The 21141-nt window shown below is 44.0% G+C and overlaps 1 protein-coding gene across 1 annotated transcript; it reads right to left on the bottom strand.

The window, feature by feature from the left end:
* Positions 1–7501: 7501 nt before the first annotated feature.
* LOC141113606 (E3 ubiquitin/ISG15 ligase TRIM25-like) lies at positions 7502–10115 on the bottom strand. The gene has a single exon (XM_073606806.1). The coding sequence runs from the start codon at positions 9862–9864 to the stop codon at positions 8284–8286; it is 1581 nt and encodes a 526-aa protein (XP_073462907.1). The 5' UTR covers positions 9865–10115; the 3' UTR covers positions 7502–8283.
* Between the last annotated feature and the right edge of the window lie 11026 nt (positions 10116–21141).

The raw sequence follows: 21141 nt of genomic DNA, 5'->3' as shown, positions 1-21141 counted from the left end.
ATCCTTTTAAATCTGCAGCTTTCATTGAAATAATCCCTGGTGACCCCTGGTGATCCTGCCATCGTGATCTCTGGTGATCAGCTTTGATCAGGCACTTCCTGTTACAGGGTGACATAACTTTGTACCTGTCTCCTAGTTATACTCCTGCGTTGTCACCCTGTCACGTGTATCAAGCAGCTGTGCTGACACACATTTTGTCAGTATGACACATTGTTATCGCGATCAGGAAGGGCCAATGCGCAAAGATGTGCGGCCAAAGCTGGAGCGGCCTAAGCTTGTGTCTCTGCCCCTCCCACAATGGTGACATTTCCTGCAGTAGTTTGTGTCTCTGCCCCTCCCACAATGGTGACATTTCCTGCAGTAGTTTGTGTCTCTGCCCCTCCCACAATGGTGATATTTCCTGCAGTAGTTTGTGTCTCTGCCCCTCCCACAATGGTGACATTTCCTGCAGTAGTTTGTGTCTCTGCCCCTCCCACAATGGTGATATTTCCTGCAGTAGTTTGTGTCTCTGCCCCTCCCACAATGGTGAGATTTTCTGCAGTAGTTTGTGTCTCTGCCCATCCCACAATAATGAGATTTCCTGCAGTAGTTTGTGTCTCTGCCCCTCCCCCAATGGTGAGATTTTCTGCAGTAGATTGTGTCTCTGCCCCTCCCCAATGAAGAGATTTCCCTCCAGTAGATTGTGTCTCTGCCCCTCCCACAGTGGTGAGATTTCCCTGCAGTAGTTTGTGTCTCTGCCCCTCCCACAATGGTGAGGTTTCCTGCAGTAGTTTGTGTCTCTGCCCCTCCCACAATGGGGGGATTTCCCTGCAGTAGTTTGTGTCTCTGCCCCTCCCACAATGGTGAGATTTCCCTGTTTCAAGGCAATAATGATCTCTTTTTCTTCGTTTTTCCTCTACATGATGGAGTAATAATCGGGGAAGCATGTTACTCACACACAGAGTCCAGCTGGGAATAAAGAAAGCTCACCAGGATCCCAGATGGGATTTCATCGTGTAGTAGGTTTATTGTTCCAAAGATAAAAGCAGTATAAAACAAAGTAAAAAAAACTCACTTGGGCAGCTGCTGGTGACCCGTAATCGCACAGCAGCAAGACGTCAGTTCCACATGTCCCGCACCGACGCGTTTCGTCCAATGGAATGTTATCAAGGGGTTATAAATGTACTGCCGGTCCTCTGAAGTAGATGCTGTCATGCTGAATAGGTATCAGTGACAGCACCGTGTCAGTTCTTCTCAGCACAGTTAGAACCAGATAATAACGCAGAAGCACGCGTTTCACTGCGCATTCACGGAAACCGTGCAAAACGCTTGTCATGCTTGTGATGCCATCTTTAATGGTACCCCAAATGCGGCCAGCAAACACGCACTTTCACATGTGCAAAACGCGCGCCGAACATGCTAATGGATGCACTAAAAAAGGTGCAGCAGCTTCTTTTGGAGCATTTGTCGCGCATAGGGCAACTCATTCAAATGAACGTGCTGCCCCATGCGCGTCGCACAAAAAACCTATGCCTACAAATGCTAGTTGTGAACGAAGCCTTACAGTGGTTGTAAACCCTCACATATACCCAGTGAAGTGACTGGCCTCAGGTGATGCACAGAGATGAAACAAATCCTCCTACATAAGTTGTACCTGGTAATCTACAGCTGTCCTTCCCATAGATTCAAAGTGCAGAATTTATAAAGCTTGTCTGAGCTGTCAGAAAAAAAATGTCAGAGAGCTGAAATTAGACTCTGCAGAGCTCAGTGACAGCTGATTGGAGGGATAGGACCCCCCCCCCCCCCCTTCACACAGCACACAGGAACTGAGCTGAGGCTGTCAATCACAGGAGGTGTGCTGGAGCTCCCTCCCCTGTCACCTTTATTCTTATGGTGTCAGGAAAACGTGTCAGCAGTGACTCATGCTGATAGCCGAGGAAGGAGGCAGCAGAGAGAAATGCCACTTAGTGCTCTAGACTGAGACAAGTACACACTATAGAGGGATATGCTTTGTTCATATTTCATATTTCCACTATAAAGTGATAATAAACCCCAAAGCAAACTTTTCTTATATTGCAGCTTACCAATTCTTAGATGTGATGGCTGCATTCGTTTTCTTTTTTAGGCTTTCTTTCTTATATTTTCATCTGGTGATATCCAGCCAGCAAGTCTGTTTTTCTAAAAGCACAAGCTCTCCAGCAGAATGTGTCAGTTTACGTGGATGAGATAAACCATTTACCACTGACAAGGGTGCTTAAAATGATCAGCTTTTATTTATTCGTGTAAACCCTTTATCCCAAAAGGAAAGAAACGGTTTGCTGTAACTGATGGAGTTTGGCTACAATTTGTTTGTGTATTTAAATCTGCTATTCCATCTAACTACCCCCCCCCCCAGACTGAAAATGCTGCTGCCCAAGGGTGCCCCCTGTGCGCCTTCATCGAGAGGGGGTCGCTCTAATACCGGAGGTGTGTTACTGGCTAGATCACCAGGTGAAAACAGAGGGGGAAAAACAGCCAAAGAAAAGAAAACAAATGCAGCCGTCGGTAAAGTACACAGAACGGGGATCTGCCTATTTAACCACTTACTTACTGGGCACTTTCACCCCCTTCCTACCCAGGCCAATTTTCATCTTTCAGAGTCTGTCACACTTTGAATGACAAATGCGCGGTCATACAACACTGTACCCAGATGACATTTTTGTCATTTTCTTCACACAAATAGAGCTTTCATTTGGTGGTGTTTAATCACTGCTGGGTTTTTTAGTTTTTGCTAAAAAAAAATGAAAAAAGACCAAAAATTAAAAAACAAAAAAACAAAACAGTTTCATAGTTTGCTATAAAATTTTGAAGACAGGTAATTTTTCTCCTTCACTGATGGGCACTGATAAGGCGGCACTTATAGGTGGCACTGGTGGGCATTGATAGGCGGCACTGATAGGTGCGGTGGCACTGGTGGGCATTGATGAGGCCGCACTGTTAGGTGGCACTGATGGGCACTGATAGGTGGCACTAGTGGGCATTGATGAGGCGGCACTGATGGGCACTGATAGGTGGCACTGGTGGGCATTGATGAGGCAGCACTGGTGGGCAATGATAGGTGGCACTGATGGGCACTGATAGGTGGCACTGGTGGCCATTGATGAGGCGGCACTGGTGGGCACTAATAGGCGGTACTGATGGGGACTGATAGGTGGCACTGATGGGTGGTCTGAATTACACTAATAGTGGGCACTGGTAGGTGACACTGATAGGTAGCACTGATGATGAGGCACTGATTGGCAGCACAGATGGGCACTGATAGGTGGCACTGCATTGATAGGTGGCACTGGTGGACACTGGTAGGCGACACTGTTAGGCAGCACTGATAGGGGGCACTGATTGACAGCACTAGTAGGTGGCACTGGTGGGCACTGATAGGAAGCACTTATATGCACCAGTAGGTGACGCTGGTGGGCACTGCATAGCAGCAGTGGCTCTCCATAATTGGGACTGATGTCCCTCTGACAGAAGCCACTAATCAGCTGTTTTTTTTCTCCGCATGCTGTCAGCGTGAGGAAAAAAAAAAAAGCAGATTACGATCTTCTGTTTACATCATGTGATCAGCTGTCATTCGCTGGCAGCTGATCACATGGTAACGGGCCGGGATCGGCCCCTTGCTCCGATCTGTGATCAGCCGAGTCTCAATGACTGTACACGTGACGTACATGGGCCCCCTCCTGTCTTTCGGCTATAGCGTGGGCAGAAGGTGGTTAAACAAGGCAGATCAGGGACTAGAATCCATCTCTTCTCCTAGTAAAAGCAGCTCCCACAATACGCTAAAACACCGGCTAGGCACACAGTTAACCCTTTGATCACCTCTGATGTTAACCCCTTCCCTGCCAGTGTCATTAGTACAGTGGCAGTGCATATTTTTAGCATTGATCACTGTATGTGTCACTGATCCCTAAAAGGTGTTAGTGTCAGAATGTCTGCCGCAATGTCGCAGTCCCGCTATAAGTCGCTTATTGCCGCCATTACTAGTAAATAATAAATAAAAAATCCATAAAAATATCCCATAGTTTTTTTTACCAAAAATATGTAGAAGAATAGATATTGGCCTAAACTGATGAATAAATTTGTAGAAGAAAATTGTTGTTGGACTGTTTCCAGGAACAGATAGATGTCTCCAAATCCCTGGAAAAATGTGAATTCAATTATTTTGGAGAAAGACAAAGCTTCTCTTCTCTGCCTCTCTTGGAGGAAGCTTTGTCTTTCTCCAAAATAATTTTATTCTGATGAATAAATTTGATTTTTTACATTATTTTATTGGATATGTTTTATAGCAGAAAATAGGAAAATTGTCAATAATTGTCAGTCTTTTTTGTTTATAGCGCAATAAATAAAAACCGCAGAGGTGATCAAATACCACCAGAAGAAAGCTCTATTTGTGGGGAAAAAAGGCCATAAATGTTATTTGGGTACAACGTCATACGACCGCGCAATTTAAAGTTAAAGAACCGCAGTGCCGTATGACAAACAATTACCTGGTCATGAAGTGGGGGGGGGGTAAATCTTCCAGAGCTGAAGTGTTTAAAATCCTTGCAAGGTACATAGATCAATGTTTTTTTCTCAACAAAAGTGGAGTTCTTCTTTATGTTCCCTGAAGGGAATGTATAGAGTCGTTTCGATCAGCGTTTCACTTACAATCACTGATGAGGTTCACAATCTTAGAATCACGCTTTTGTATAATTTCTTTATTGTATTAAATGTATTTGTAGATTAGCCACTAGGGGGAGCTCTCAGTGGCTCAGTGCAATTACTCATTATTTCAGCCACACAGGGAGTGCATTGTTTTCAACCAGTTGGCCGACACATAGATATTGTTGAGAAGAAGCAGTGAAGACGACCACAGTGTAGCATTTCAGCAAAGCAGTGCCTGCATACGTAATAAACAAATATGGTCGCCCCCCCCCCCCCCCCCCCCCCCATATACATATCTAATAACAAATTATACACAGAATTTTAAAATATTACCCACATCCATAGGATTATTAACAGCAAGCTAAACTATATTGTATGTATGTCTGAAAGTGATCATAAAGAATATACATTCCCCTTAAAGGTGTGAAAAGCCAACATTTTATTTTTTTTCGTTTGTTCTTTTTTTGTTGTTTTTTTTAAAGTTTTGCATAGACTTGTGAGGAGTTCAAACCTTTAACTGGATATTTTTTTTTTTCTCCTGCTTGTGTCCAGCCTGGGGAGATTTCCCTTCACTTCCTGTCCTTGAGAGGAAATGAAAGTTAGCCAAAGTGAGGGGAATTCCCATCCTAACGGGAGCGGGCGCCCCCATTGGATGATTTAGGCCTCATGCTCACTGACACTTAAAACCCCAACTCCGGGCAAAACATTTTTTTTTTTAGTTTTGGATAGAGTGGAGAGGGATTAGAACCCCTGTCAGTTTTTATTGCTGTCTGTGCCCCCCATTAAGGAGATTCTCCTTCTCCATGTTTAGGAAAATTATTATTTTTTTTGCCCAGAATTGGGTTTTAATATCTTAAAATAGAAAGGCGAAACTCTTATTTCTTTTTTCATTGTGGATAGAGTAATGCCCTGTACACACGGTCGGACATTGATCGGACATTCCGACAACAAATTTTTTCCGACGAATGTTGGCTCAAATTTGTCTTGCATACACACGGTCACACAAAGTTGTCGGAAAATCTGATCGTTCTGAACGCGGTGACGTAAAACACGTACGTCGGGACTATAAACGGGGCAGTGGCCAATAGCTTTCATCTCTTTATTTATTCTGAGCATGCGTGGCGCTTTGTGCGTCGGATTTGTGTACACACGATTGGAATTTCCGACAACGGATTTTGTTGTCGGAAAATTTTATAGCCTGCTCTCAAACTTTGTGTGTCGGAAAATCCGATGGAAAATGTGTGATGGAGCCCACACACGGTCGGAATTTCCGAAAACAAGGTCCTATCACACATTTTCCGTCGGAAAATCCGACCGTGTGTACGGGGCATAAGCCACTGGTGCGCTTTTGCTACGCTAAAATGGTACCTTTCCATCACGACAAAAGCGCATAAAAAATTTTTTTCTTTAAATAGTATCTGTTCACATATCTGTGCTATTTTTTTTTAAAAGTCCTGCTAGCTGCATCTTTGGTGCATTGTTTGAAAAAGCGCACCAATGAAAATGCACCAATGGGAATGCAGAACAAAAATGCACCATGTATCTTTAAAAGTGTCTTTTTTTGAGTCAATTTGTTCCCCCCCCCGGTGACCAGGGATGAAAATGCATCGAAAACACATATGCATTATGTTAAATTTGAATACAGCGCAATAAAAACACTCTAAAAACACAATATGTGTTTAATAAAAAAACAACAATGCACCAGTGTAAATGGGCCCCAAGAGAGGGTTCCTCCCATAGATGAAACAGGAAGTGAGAAGAAATCCCTCCAAAGAGAGGGAGTCCCTCATTGTCACTGGAAAGAGTGTCCCCATTGGAAGATTACTCTCTATTCTTGTTCTGGTACCAACCCAAAATGTAGTACTTTAGTAATTTTGGGCGGCACAGTGGTGTAGTGAATAGCACTCTCACCTAGCAGTAAAAAGGGTTGCTGGTCCGAATCCCAACCACGACACTACCTGCCTGGAGTTTGCATGTTCTCCCTGTGCCTGTGTGGGTTTCTTCCGGGTACTCCGGTTTCCTCCCACACTCCAAAGACATGCTGGTAGGTTAATTGGCTTCTGTCCAAAAAAATTGACCCCTAGTATATGAATGTGAGTTGGGGACCTTGGATTGTGGGCTCCTTGAGGGTAGTGTGCGATGTGTGTGTGGAGCGCTGCGTAAATTGACGGCGCTATATGGGTACCTTAAATAAATAATATATATAATAGAGGAGCATCTTAATGAGACACAATGTACAGGGATAGGGACGATTGTAGACACGCACCCGCACTCACTCAGGTTGAACTGGATGGACTGGTGTCTTTATTCAACCTTACTAACTATGTAACTATGTAGTATTTTCTTTCACTTTTGATGACAATGGTAAACAGGACTAATAGAGGGAATTTCCCTAACAGGGGCACAGGCAGCAACAAAAACCTGACAGGTGTTCTATTCCCTCTCCACTCCACAGCCCATTTCCTCAAAATTACCACTTCTGCGTTTGGGGAAATACGCCGCCCACCATACATCAGTGAATGCTGTTGCAGAAACAATCCACATTAACACAACTACAGTCATTCACTAACAAGGATATAGAGAGCCAGAGGCGTAACTAGAATCTTCAGGGCTCCGGTGCAGGAAACCATGATGGGCCTTCCCGGCTGAGGGCCCTTCCCTCTGGGCCCGGGGATCTTCCCACTGATTCCGGGGCCCTTCACTCCCATCGTGGGACCCTTTATTACAGTCCCGCAGCTGGCCCCCTTTCTGCCATTTTGGGGCATCATGGTGGTGGAACTCCAGGGCCCGGTCACAAGTTTAACTTTTGCAACCCTGGTAGTTCTGCCACTGGTGTCAGTAGTTTTTTTTTTTTTTGTTATTTTTTTTTTTTTATTTTTTATCATTTTATTTGTTATTAGTTTTTACAATTTTTTCTTTAGGACCCCCATTGGGGGGCTCTGGTGAGATATCAAGGGTCTAAACAGACCTCTGATGTTTCACCTTTGAGACCGAGAAAGGAGATTGAGGACACAGACCTCTATCTCCATCTCTGCACCTTCGTTGCACAGAATGAATGGACAGGAATAGCTCTGCACAGAGCTTCCTGCTCATTCACAAACTGAAGCATAGGAAAAACAGTTTACTATGCCTCAGTTATGAATGAACACAGTGAGCCATCGGTACTGATCACTGACTATCCTGTCCATTCAGAAAAAGGAAGGGGCTGGTAAATGACATATTTACCAGCCCCTTCCCTGCTCTCCATCCTGACACATCTCCTACGGCAGCCGGATAGAAAGGGGAGGGGGGAAACCTGGCAGCGCTAAGGAGGGAGGGGGAGAGCAAGGAGAGCACACAGGGGGGCCCAAGGGCAGCAGGATCTGGATAGGAGGGGCATATAAAAGAATTGATTCCCTCCATGTTCCTCCTGCAGCCACTGAATGTCTGCGGGAGGGAGAGGAAGAGAAGCAGGCTGCAGGAGGAAAATGGAGGGGATCGGTTCTTCTGTATGCTGCCGCCCCTCATATCCAGGTGTTCCAATTGCAACCCCTGTAGGTACGCCCCTGCAGAGAGCAATACCACTTTCCCTACTCCATCCAAAACAATTTTTTGGAGCCTCCACATTTACAGACCTAGTTCTTCTCAGCTCCTGATTCTCACCCATTCACCCCAAACATAAAATACAGCATGGAGGGGCTCTGTGAAGGTGGCGGAGAAGGTGTGTAAGTGTCTGATGGAACCCCGAAGTTCATAAAAGGACAACTGTCCGGCCTCGTAATCCAAATAAATTCTGAAACTCTGGCAGGAAACACAATACGGTATCTGACTGACCTCACTGCAATGGATCACCGAATACTCATTATTGAATTTGCACAAACCCCAGGATTTGTGATTGTTTCCGATATAGGACTGAACCCCCTTCCGGTCAATGCTGGGGTAACACACCCCAATCATCCAGTCCCCTGACTCGCTGGTCTCCACCTCCCAGTATTGTCGCCCGGAGTTGAAGCTCCTGCCGCTTATGACTTGGCAATACTGGAACCTCTCCGGCGTCTCTGGGCGATAATGGTTCATCTCTGACCAGGAGACAGTCTTTAGATCCCCCGATATAGTCACATAATTGCCGGCGGTGTTTAGGTCGAGCATTATATCCAAAGACTCCGAGACGTAGATCCCTCTCTTGATGCCGGTCATTATGTCAGCTAAACCCGCGTGTAAAGTCAATGAGATCAGACCCTCATCCAGATCTTCGGACTCGTAGATCCTCTTATAATCCCACTCCCTGGCTTCATCGTCTCCATCTTGAGGATCGCAAAGATCGTCCCTCCAAATTTCTCTTCCCTGTAGGACGGTGACTGGATCGGTCATTTTACACAGCTCTTCAATGTGGTGCATCTTTCTGGACAGTTCATCCTTCTTGACTTCCAGTTGCTGAATCAGATCAGAAACCGACAGCGAAACATGTTCCTCCCAGCTTGAGATCTCGCTGAGGACCCTCTTTTCCAGGAGGTCCAACTGTTCCCGGACGTCCCTGAAAAGGGCCGAGACCCTCTTCGTCACCCCGGAGGCCTTCTCCTGCACTTCCATCCTGCGCTTCTGCAAGTTGCGCACCCTCTTTTCGCCCCTCTTTTTCTTGGAGGTCAGCTTCTCCAAGAAGTATCTCAGCTTCTCCGTCTTCTTTTCGAAGGCCACGTTCAGAGGTTCCACCACGTGGCCTCTGTGGTCTCCAAAGGCAATGCAAGACACGCAGACGCAGACGGCGTCTTTAGAGCAGTAATACTCCAGGATCTTCCTGTGGATGGAGCATTTTCTGTTCTCCAGGGACGTGTTGGGATCAGACAGGACGTGCTCCAGCGACTTGCTGTGGACTTTCAGATGATCGTCGCACAGAAAAGCTTCACAGAGCAGGCAGGATTTGACGGCGGGTACCGGGGAGTGAATGCAGTAAGTACAGAAGATGTTGGGGACCTGAAACTGGGATGGCGGGGCGATAAAACAGTCGCCTGTGGTGCCCAGATCTCCATTCTCCTGCAGCACGGGCCTCTCGGGAAACCTTTTTCGGCATCTGGGGCAGGTGTAACCCCCAGACCCTTCCTGTGTGTCCAGCTCATGGCCAATACAGACCTGGCAGAAGTTGTGTCCACATCTCAGTGTTACGGGATCTGTATAAACGTTCAGACAGATGGAACAGTTCAGCTCCTCTTTGAAGTCCACCGGTTCCATTATATAAAAAAATAAATCAGGAAGTGTCTTGATCTTCCACAAAATTCAGTCTCACGTACTACATTTGCTCAGCGTGGCCCAGGAACATGCGGTTTGTTTAAGTTTCTATTTCAGATTAAAACCCCGTTTAAAAAAAAAGAAAAAGCACAGCCTTGTTTTTCTCCGCAGTTGCAATCCACAGAAAGGAAGACAGAGCCGTACCTATTTTTCTTTTCTCCGTCTCTCTCTGAGCGGAACACCAGACTGTCAACTGTGTTAAAAATCAGGCTGTTGCCAGCTGAGTGAGCCATCTTGTGGAGAAATAGCAGATGACATGCAGATTTTAAAGCGGTATTACAGGTACTTATATAGCTCTGTCAATTTATACAGCGCTTTACATATACACACACACACACACATATATATATATATATATACACTACCGTTCAAAAGTTTGGGGTCACCCAAACAATTTTGTGTTTTCTATGAAAAGTTACACTTATTCACCACCATACGTTGTGAAATGAATAGAAAATAGAGTCAAGACATTGACAAGGTTAGAAATAATGATTTGTATTTGAAATAACATTGTTTTTACATCAAACTTTGCTTTCATCAAAGAATCCTCCTTTTGCAGCAATTACAGCATTGCACACCTTTGGCATCCGTCCACAACACTTTTTTCCAGTCTTCCTCTGTCCAATGTCTGTGTTCTTTTGCCCATCTTAATCTTTTTCTTTTATTGGCCAGTCTCAGATATGGCTTTTTCTTTGCCACTCTGCCCTGAAGCCCAAAATCCCGCAGCCGCCTCTTCACTGTAGATGTTGACACTGGTGTGTTGCGGGTACTATTTAATGAAGATGCCAATTGGGGACCTGTGAGGCGTCTGTTTCTCAAACTAGAGACTCTAATGTGCTTATCTTCTTGCTTAGTTGTGCAACGCGGCCTCCCACTTCTTTTTCTACTCTGGTTAGAGCCTGTTTGTGCTGTCCTCTGAAGGGAGTAGTACACACCGTTGTAGGAAATCTTCAATTTCTTTGCAATTTCTCGCATGGAATAGCCTTCATTTCTAAGAACAAGAATAGACTGTCGAGTTTCAGATGAAAGTTCTCTTTTTCTGGCCATTTTGAGCGTTTAATTGACCCCACAAATGTGATGCTCCAGAAACTCAATCTGCTCACAGGAAGGTCAGTTTTGTAGCTTCTGGAAGGAGCTAGACTGTTTTTAGATGTGTGAACATGATTGCACAAGGGTTTGCTAATCATCAATTAGCCTTCTGAGCCAATGAGCAAACACATTGTACCATTAGAACACTGGAGTGATAGTTGCTGGAAATGGGCCTCTATACACCTATGTAGATATTGCACCAAAAACTAGACATTTGCAGTTAGAATAGTCATTTGCCACATTAACAATGTATAGAGTATATTTGTTTAAAGTTAGGACTAGTTTAAAGTTAGCTTCATTTAAAAGTACAGTGCTTTTCCTTCAAAAATAAGGACATTTCAATGTGACCCCAAACTTTTGAACGGTAGTGTATATACAGTGGGGACATAAAGTATTCAGACCCCCTTAAATTTTTCACTCTTTGTTATATTGCAGCCATTTGCAAAAATCATTTAAGTTCATTTTTTTCCTCATTAATGTACACACAGCACCCCATATTGACAGAAAAACACAGAATTGTTGACATTTTTGCAGATTTATTAAAAAAGAAAAACTGAAATATCACATGGTCCTAAGCATTCAGACCCTTTGCTCAGTATTTAGTAGAAGCCCCTTTTGCTCTAATACAGCCATGAGTCTTTTTGGGAAAGATGCAACAAGTTTTTTACACCTGGATTTGGGGATCCTCTGCCATTCCTCCTTGCAGATCCTCTCCAGTTCTGTCAGGTTGGATGGTAAACGTTGGTGGACGGCCATTTTTAGGTCTCTCCAGAGATGCTCAATTGGGTTTAAGTCCGGGCTCTGGCTGGGCCATTCAAGAACAGTCACAGAGTTGTTGTGAAGCCACGTCTTCGTTATTTTAGCTGTGTGCTTAGGGTCATTGTCTTGTTGGAAGGTAAACCTTCGGCCCAGTCTGAGGTCCTGAGCACTCTGGAGAAGGTTTTTGTCCAGGATATCCCTGTACTTGGCCGCATTCATCTTTCCCTCGATTGCAACCAGTCGTCCTGTCCCTGTAGCTGAAAAACACCCCCACAGCATGATGCTGCCACCACCATGCTTCACTGTTGGGACTGTATTGGACAGGTGATGAGCGGTGCCTGGTTTTCTCCACACACACCGCTTAGAATTAAGGCCAAAAAGTTCTATCTTGGTCTCATCAGACCAGAGAATCTTATTTCTCACCATCTTGGAGTCCTTCGGGTGTTTTTTTAGCAAACTCCATGCAGGCTTTCATGTGTCTTGCACTGAGGAGAGGCTTCCGTCGGGCCACTCTGCCATAAAGCCCCGACTGGTGGAGGGCGGCAGTGATGGTTGACTTTCTACAACTTTCTCCCATCTCCCAACTGCATCTCTGGAGCTCAGCCACAGTGATCTTTGGGTTCTTCTTTACCTCTCTCACCAAGGCTCTTCTCCCCCGATAGCTCAGTTTGGCCGGACGGCCAGCTCTAGGAAGGGTTCTGGTCATCCCAAATGTCTTCCATTTAAGGATTATGGAGGCCACTGTGCTCTTAGGAACCCCAAATGCAGCAGAAATTTTTTGTAACCTTGGCCACATCTGTGCCTTGCCACAATTCTGTCTCTGGGCTCTTCAGGCAGTTTCTTTGACCTCATGATTCTCATTTGCTCTGATATGCACTGTGAGCTGTAAAGTCTTATATAGACAGGTGTGTGGCTTTCCTAATCAAGTCCAATCAGTATAATCAAACACAGCTGGACTCAAATGAAGGTGTAGAACCATCTCAAGGATGATCAGAAGTAATGGACAGCACCTGAGTTAAATATATGAGTGTCACAGCAAAGGGTCTGAATACTTAGGACCATGTGATATTTCAGTTTTTCTTTTTTAATAAATCTGCAAAAATGTCAACAATTCTGTGTTTTTCTGTCAATATGGGGTGCTGTGTGTACATTAATGAGGACAAAAATGGCAGCAAATGGCTGCAATATAATAAAGAGTGAAAAATTTAAGGGGGTCTGAATACTTTTTGTCCCCACACTATTTGAAATGCCTCTAAACACAGCTTCTGAACGCATTTTTTTGGGTTCCAAAAAAAGCCTCCAAACACAAGTGCCTAGAAACGACTATAAACGACCCTGTGTACATGTACTGATAAGATAACATAGAGGAGGGTCCAGGAGCAGTTGAAAAAAATGCCCAATTGCTCCTAAATGCCCGTTTACCAGCAGCAGTGTACATGAGGCCTTAAAGTGACAGTATTACTAAACCCACAACAGTAAAATCAGTCTGTATATGCAGGAAAGAATGCTCGTTATACTCACTGTGGAACCTAAGGGGTTAATCCTCTGCATGTAAAAAGGCTCTTTGATCCTGTCTTCTCTGATCCTCCCCTTCTTCCACTGTCCCTAATCCATCTGCTGATAGGTATAGAGCCTTGGGGGCACTTTGCACATGTTCAGTTTGGTGTGTATTGCTAGAGAGTTTTTTTTGGGGGGGGGGGGGGTGCATGTAATCAGCATAGGGCCAATCAGCACTGTCCAAACAGAGGGTTAAGAGTCCTGCAGCCTCATAGGACAGTCAGAGGAGAATGAAAAGTCCTCCCGTGATGAACACGGGTATCAGATCCCTGTTCTCCTCACTAACTCGCGACAAAGGAGCGGCCAATCTCACACCGCGCTGACACTGACCTGACAATGCCATTCTCAGCTGCACCCAGCACAAAGATTTTCCAGCTTTTGGGACCACAATCTAGGTGCCAGCAGCCTGAAAGTGATTGTCACTGGGCTAATTGAGCAATTAACCCTTTAACTGCCACCACCCCCTTTTTTTGGACCGAGCAGGAGGAAACTCGTAAATTTTAGCAAGACCAAGCATGATTTTAGAATAATCGTCTGTAACACACACTGTCACCACAGACAGGAATGTTCAGAGGATTTTTCTTAGAGACAGGTTCTCTTTTTTTTAGCTTGCATTGAGAGCTTAGGGACAAGGTTAATTCTTTTCAAAATACGGTTTTAATAATGAAAAAGTCAAAACTGTGCCAATAAAATGTTTACAGAAAAGAGGTGTTTCAAAGAAATAAAGACATAATTCAGCAACAGAGAAATAAAACGGATTGAGAAGAAGAATACTTGTGCGTTGTCCTTGGGTTGAACAGAGTTCGGTTGATGAGTCGGGTTTATCGGTTCTTAAACTTGACAGATTTTCCTGAATTGGTGGTAAAGGGGATCTCTCAAACTGTCCTTTAAGGTCAAACGGGTGTTGACCATCTGACCAATTGTCTGGTCTAGGGGGTGGTTGCTGGGAGGTCTTTACATTCATAACCATGTCTCAGATACAGTTTTCGGTAAGTGTCTCCAGTTTGAGAACGAGCAAATTATTATCCAGCATGAAATTCACTTCAAAACAAATACATAGCTCCCAACTGTCCCTAATTTCGGATAGACTGTCCCTGATTTGCAACAATGTCCCTTTGTCCCTCTTTCCTCCTCATTTGTCCCTCATTTTGGTCTGATCTATATAGTTGTACAGTTAGGTCCATATATATTTGGACACAGGCACAATTTTAGTTTTTCCCAGGTACTCGCCAAAACATATTCAAGCTATAGTTCTATAAAGGATGTGGGCTGAAAGTGCACACTCTCAGGTTTAATTTGAGGGTATGCACATCCAAATCGGAGGAAGGGTTTAGGAATTACAGCTCTTACGAATAGCCAACCCCCCTTTTTCAAGGGAGCAAAAGTATTTGGACAATTGAATCAAAAGCTGTTTCATGGCCAGGTGTGGGCTACTTCTTCGTTATTTCTTCATCAATTAAGCAGGTAAAAGCTCTGGAGTTGATTCTAAGTGTGGTATTTGCATTTGGAATCTTTTGCTGTGAACCTACATCATACAATCAAAGGAGCTGTCCATGCTGTCCAAGTAAAACAATCCATTGTATGGCTTCAAAAACTAAAAAAATCCATCAGAGAGATAGCAGCAACATTAGGAGTGGTCAAATTAACAGCTTGGTACATTCTGAGGAAAGAAGAATGCACTGTTGAGCTCAGCAACATAAAAAGGCCCGGACGTCCAGAGAAGACAACAGTGGTGGATGATTGCAGGATCCTCTCTATGGTAAAGAAAAACCCATATACAACATCCAGACAAGTGAAGGACACTCTCCAGGAGGTGGGCGTATCATTGTCAAAGTCTACAATCAAGAGAAGACTTTGCAAATACAGAGGGTTCACCACAAGGTGCAAACCATTCATAAGCCTGAAAAATAGAAAAGCCAGAATAGACTTTGCCAAAAAACATCTAAAAAAGCCAGACCAGTTCTGGAAAAGCATTCTTTGGATGGATGAAACTAAGATTAATCTGTATGTAAATGTTTAGAACAGCTCATGATCCAAAGCACACTACGTCATCTGTGGTCACATAGTGGAGGCAGTGTGATGGCATGAGCATGCATGGCTTCCAGTGGCACTGGGTCATTGATGTTTATTGATGATGTGACAGAAGACAGAAGCAGCTGGATGAATTCGGAAGTGTTTAGAGATATACTCTCAGCCCAGATTCAGCCAAATGCAGCAAAGTTGATGGGACGGTGCTTCACAGTACAGATGGACAATAATCTAAAACGCACTGCAAAAGCAACCCAGGAGCTTTTGAAGGAAAAGAAGTGAAATATTCTGCAATGGCTGAGTCAATCCCCTGATCTCAACCCAATTGAGCATTTCACTTGAAGGCAAAACTAAAGGCAAAAAGACCCACAAAGAACAACTGAAGAAGAAGCTGCAGTTAGAGCCTGGCAAAGCATCAGAAAGGAGGAAACCCAGTCTTTGGTGATGTCCATGGGTTCCGGACTTCAGGCAATCATTGCCAGTAAAGGATTAACAAAATATTAAAATTAACATTTTATTTAGGATTTCATTCACTTGTCCAATTACATTTGAGCCCCTGAAAATGGGGGAACTGTGTAAAAAAATGGTTGCAGTTCCTAAAATTTGTACTTCTATTTTTATGTTCAACCCCTTGAATTAAAGCTGAAAGTCTGCACTTCAAATTCATTTGGATTGTTTCATTTTCATTATATTCTGGTGGCATACAGAGCCAAAAGTATGAAAATTGTGCCCAAATATATATGGACCTAACTGTGTATAAAATGCACTTTTTATCTTTCAAAAAGTGTTTCTCCAATGCTAAACCTTTCATTCAATTTCTTAATTGCTACATTTGTAAATTTCAAAACTAGTATAAACGAATAATAGTAGTAAAAAAAAAAACACTTGCGGGTTAACTGATCTTTTTTTTTAATGTATAATTCTTCTTTAAGGGGGTGTGACAGGGGGCGTGTCCTATGCCTACATACATTTGCTAATAGGTGTCCCTCGTTCCCATGTCAAAAAGTTGGGAGGTGTGCAAAAAAAAAAAACATGGCAGGTTTCCGATGTCTATTTTACCTAGGAGGAATAAGGGGTTGCCAGTGGTCCCCCATATGATCTGACATAGGGGTGTTTGGACTTGAAACGTTACAAAATGATCTGAGAAAATTAAATATGTCCATATTATGGCTGTGCTATTATTATTTTGGAAGTTATAAAATATGCTGAAGTTTCAGAACTATTGTGCTAAGCTGTCTGCACTTTATGTGGATTGAGCTATTTACAACCGGTATCTGTTTTTTCTCTGGATTGAGAGGGTGACATTTTTATTAAGGTTTCCAGCCTTAAAGTGATTGTAAAGTCTTGTTTTAAAAAAGTAAAATAAAGAAAAAAAAAATAACAAACACTGCCCTGTGCAGTTGGTTTTGCACAGAGCAGCCCAGATCCTCCTCTTCTCAATTGCCTCTTTGCTGCTCCTGGCCCCTCCCTCCTGTCGAGTGCCCCCACAGCAAGCAGCTTGCTATGGGGGCACCCGAGCCGAGTCACAGCTCCCTGTGTCCATTCAGACACGGAGCCCCAACCTGGCACCGCCCCCTCTCTCTCTTCTAAATGGCTAACTGACTTTGATTGACAGCCAGGGGAGCCAATGGCGCCACTGCTGTGTCTCAGCCAATCAGGAGGAGAGTCCTGGACGGCTAAGACACTCGTGGACATCGCTGGAGAGAGATGGGGCTCAGGTAAGTAATTAGGGGGGGCTGCTACACACAGAATTTTTTTATCCTAATGCTTAAAAAAAAAAACCTTCTGCCTTTACTTCTTTAAATTGTGGATTGGGTAATGGAAAAGTCTGGGTGTCTGATCACTGGATTGATAAGGTCCTGGCCTCAGTTAACTGTTTGTGTATTGTATAACTGAAAGAAAAAGGTGGGGGCAAGGTCACTGTGGTGTGCCCTTCACAAGACAACATGGCTGGGATGAGAAGTGACAAAATGGCTGCTACCAACACAGCTATGCATTAGCCTGGTACGCATGACCATTACACCTCCTATAAGCTTTAACCAGACACTGATAGAAGACACAAGGCTGCTATACACCATAGCTCTCAACTGTCCCTGATTTGGAGCAATGTCCCTCTGTCCCTCTTTCCCCCTCATAAAATGCACTTTTTATCTTTCAAAAAGAGTTTCCCAATGCTAAACCTTTTATCCAAATTCTAAATTGTTGCATTTGTAAATTTGAAAAGCCAATATAAAGGAATAGTAGTGGTAAAAAAAGCCCTAGATTTAATTAACCTTTTTTTTTGGTTAATTCTCCTTTAAGTTGGTGTGGCAGGGGGCGTGTCCTATGCCTACATATGTTTGCTAGTAGGTGTCCCTCATTCCCACCTCAAAATGTTGGGAGGTATGTATATATTGCTGATGAGAAAAGGTATTTAGCAGTTTATATTTACTACAACTAGTGCATTACCGAGTACTGTGTACTGTGGGAGACCAGATATAGTGAATGCAGAGTTTTGGGTTTAGTAACACTTTAACTTGTGAAGACTGGAAGTTCAGGGAAGCAACAATGAGAGATCAGGAGTCAGCAGCAAGGAAAGGTGTAAACTGCAAGTACCAAGATGCCTATGGAGAGATAGTTACTAAAACTGGTGGACACAGAATCTAGTGTAGGTGTGCATTGTAACCAATCGGCTTCTAAGGGTTGTAAAGAGTTGTGTTTTTTTACCTTAATGCATCCTATGCATTAAAGTGAAAAAACACCTTGCAGTCACCAGCCTCCTAGCCCCCCCCCCCCCCCCCCCCCACGTTTTACTTACCTGAGCCCCGAATTTCTGTCAGTGCGTCCCCACCGTCCCTCTCTCCATGGGTTCCTGGCTCTTGATTGGATAGATTAATAGCAGCACAGCCATTGACTCCCACTGCTGTCAATCAAATCCAATGATGCGGGCGCCGGGGGGCGGGGTCAAGTCCTGCATTCGGCTTCTATGGACGCTTAATGCTGGACTCGGGAGCGCGCCCGCAAGGTAACCCCCTCGGGAGAGCGCTTCTTCAAGGGGGTTATCTAATGCGGGGAAGAGCCGCCGAGGGACCCAGATAGGGATGTTTGAGGACACTCTGTGCAAAACGAGCTGCATACTGGAGGTATGTATGATATGTTTGTTATTTTAAAAAGATCCTTTACCACACCTCCCAACTTTTTGAGATGGGAATGAGGGAGACCTATCAGCAAAAATATGCAGGCATAAGACACACCCCTTGCCACGCCCCATTAAAGGAGAATTGTACTAAAAACAAGATTGGTTAAACCCACAAGTGCTTTTTTTACCACTACAATTCCTTTATATTGGCTTTTGGAATTTACAAATACAGCAATTTAGAAATCAGATGAAAGGTTCAGCGCTAGAAAACACTTTTTGATAGATAAAAAGTGCATTTTATATACAACTATATAGATCAGACCAAAATGAGGGACAAATGAGGAGGAATGAGGGACAGAGGGACATGGCTCCAAATCAGGGACAGTCCCTCGAAATCAGGGACAGTTGGGAGCCATGCCTTTAGTATCACTTTAAGGTTTGGCAATAAAACCCAGAAGCTGATTGGTTTCTAAGCAGAGCTGCACCCGTTTTAGTAAAGTGTCCCTGTGCATGCATGCCCCATCCAGGCCACTCTAGCTTATTCCAGTCCTGGTCTGTGGTCTCTCCCAGGACTTCACATGTATGAGGGGTTCCATAAGACCCCGCCAGACAATGGAGTCAGAAAAGGGAACCTCTGGCAGGGATCTTTGGACCGGCTGCAGGAAGAGGAAAGGAAAACTGTTAAGAAATTGCAGAAGCTGACAAGGTAAGTGCCCAGGTAAGTGGTTATAATCACTATTCAGATAATATGATTTAATAACACTTAAATACCCTCATGCACAAGAGAAGTAAAAAAAAAAAAGAAAAGATTTATTCTTGTACAGTATTTGAATGGCTGAAGCATGGCTTCACTTTATTCAAGAGGCAAAGTGAACATTCTCTTTGCTGACAGAACACTCTCTATTCCTCTAATAAGTCAACCCCCGATGTCTTAATATACAGTGCCTTGAAAAAATATTCATACCCCTTGACATTTTCTGCATGTTGTCATGTTACAACCAAAAACATAAATATATTTTATTGGGCATTTATGTGATAGACCAACACAAAGTGGCACATAATTGTGAAGTGGAAGGAAAATAATAATTGTTTTTCAAATTTTTTTACAAATGAATATGTGAAAAGTGTGGGGTACATTTGTATTCAGTCCCCTTTACTCTGATACCCCTAACTAAAATCTAGTGGAACCAATCGCCTTCAGACGTCATGGCCGTCCACCTAAACTGACCGGCCGGGCAAGGAGAGCATTCATCAGAGAAGCAGCCAAGAGGTCCATGGTAACTCTGGAGGAGCTGCAGAGATCCACAGCTGAGGTGGGAGAATCTGTCCACAGAACAACTATTAGTCGTGTTCTCCACAAATCTGCCCTTTATGGAAGAGTGACAAGAAGAAAGAAAGCCATAAGAAGTCCCGATTGTAGTTTGTCAGAAGTCATGTGGAGGACACAGCAAACGTGGAAGAAGGTGCTCTGGTCAGATGAGATCAAAATGGAACTTTTTGGCCTAAAAACAAAACTATGTGTGGCATAAAACTAACACTGCACATCACCCTGAACACACCATCCCCACCGTGAAACATGGTGGTGGCAGCATCATGTGGTGGGGATGCTTTTCTTCAGCAGGGACAGGGAAGCTGGTCAGAGTTGATGGGAAGATGGATGGAGCCAAATACAGGGCAATCTTAGAAGAAAACCTGTTATGCCGCGTACACACGGTCGGACTTTTCGGCTACAAAAGTCCGACAGCCCGTCCGACAGACTTTCGACGGACTTTTGTCAGACTTTTGGCGGACTTTTAGTGGACTTGCGGCAGACTTTCTTACGAACGGACTTGCCTACATACGATCACACAAAAGTCAGACGGATTCGTACGTGATGACGTACACCGGACTAAAATAAGGAAGTTGATAGCCAGTAGCCAATAGCTGCCCTAGCGTTGGTTTTTGTCCATCGGACTAGCACACAGATGAGCGGATTTCTGGGTCTGGCGTAGTTACGACGTAAAGATTTGAAGCATGTTTCAAATCTAAAGTCCGTCAGATTTGCGGCTGGAAAAGCCAGCTGAAAGTCCGGGGAAGCCCACACACGATCGGATTGTCAGCCAGCTTTAGTCCGTCGGCGTCCGTCGGACTTTTGTAGACGAAAAGTCCGACCGTGTGTACGCGGCATTAGAGTCTGCAAAAGACTTGAGACTGGGGCGGAAGTTCACCTTCCAGCAGGAAAACGACCCTAAACATACAGCCAGAGCTACAATGGAATGGTTTAGATCAAAGCATATTCATGTGTTAGAATGGCCCAGTCACAGTCCAGACCTAAATCCAATTGAGAATCTGTGACAAGACTTGAAAATTGCTGTTCACAGACGTTCTCCATCCAATCTGACAGAGCTTGAGATATTTTTCAAAGAAGAAGAATGGGCAAAAATGTCCCTCTCTAGATGTGCAAAGCTGGTAGAGACATCCCCAAAAAGACTTGCAGCTGTAATTGCAGTGAAAGGGGGTTCTACAAAGTATTGACTCCGGGGGGCGCCATACAAATGTACTCCGAACACTTTTCACATATTTATTTGTAAAAAAATGTGAAAACCATTTATCATTTTCCTTCCACTTCACAATTATGTGCCACTTTGTCCCAATAAAATATATTTACGTTTTTGGTTGTAACCTGACAA

This window comes from Aquarana catesbeiana, linkage group LG12 (assembly GCF_042186555.1).
Source record: "Aquarana catesbeiana isolate 2022-GZ linkage group LG12, ASM4218655v1, whole genome shotgun sequence".
NCBI classification, from domain to species: Eukaryota; Metazoa; Chordata; class Amphibia; order Anura; family Ranidae; genus Aquarana; species Aquarana catesbeiana.
Note: the sequence above shows the minus strand (reverse complement) of the source record. Positions and strands in the feature narration are given on the sequence as shown.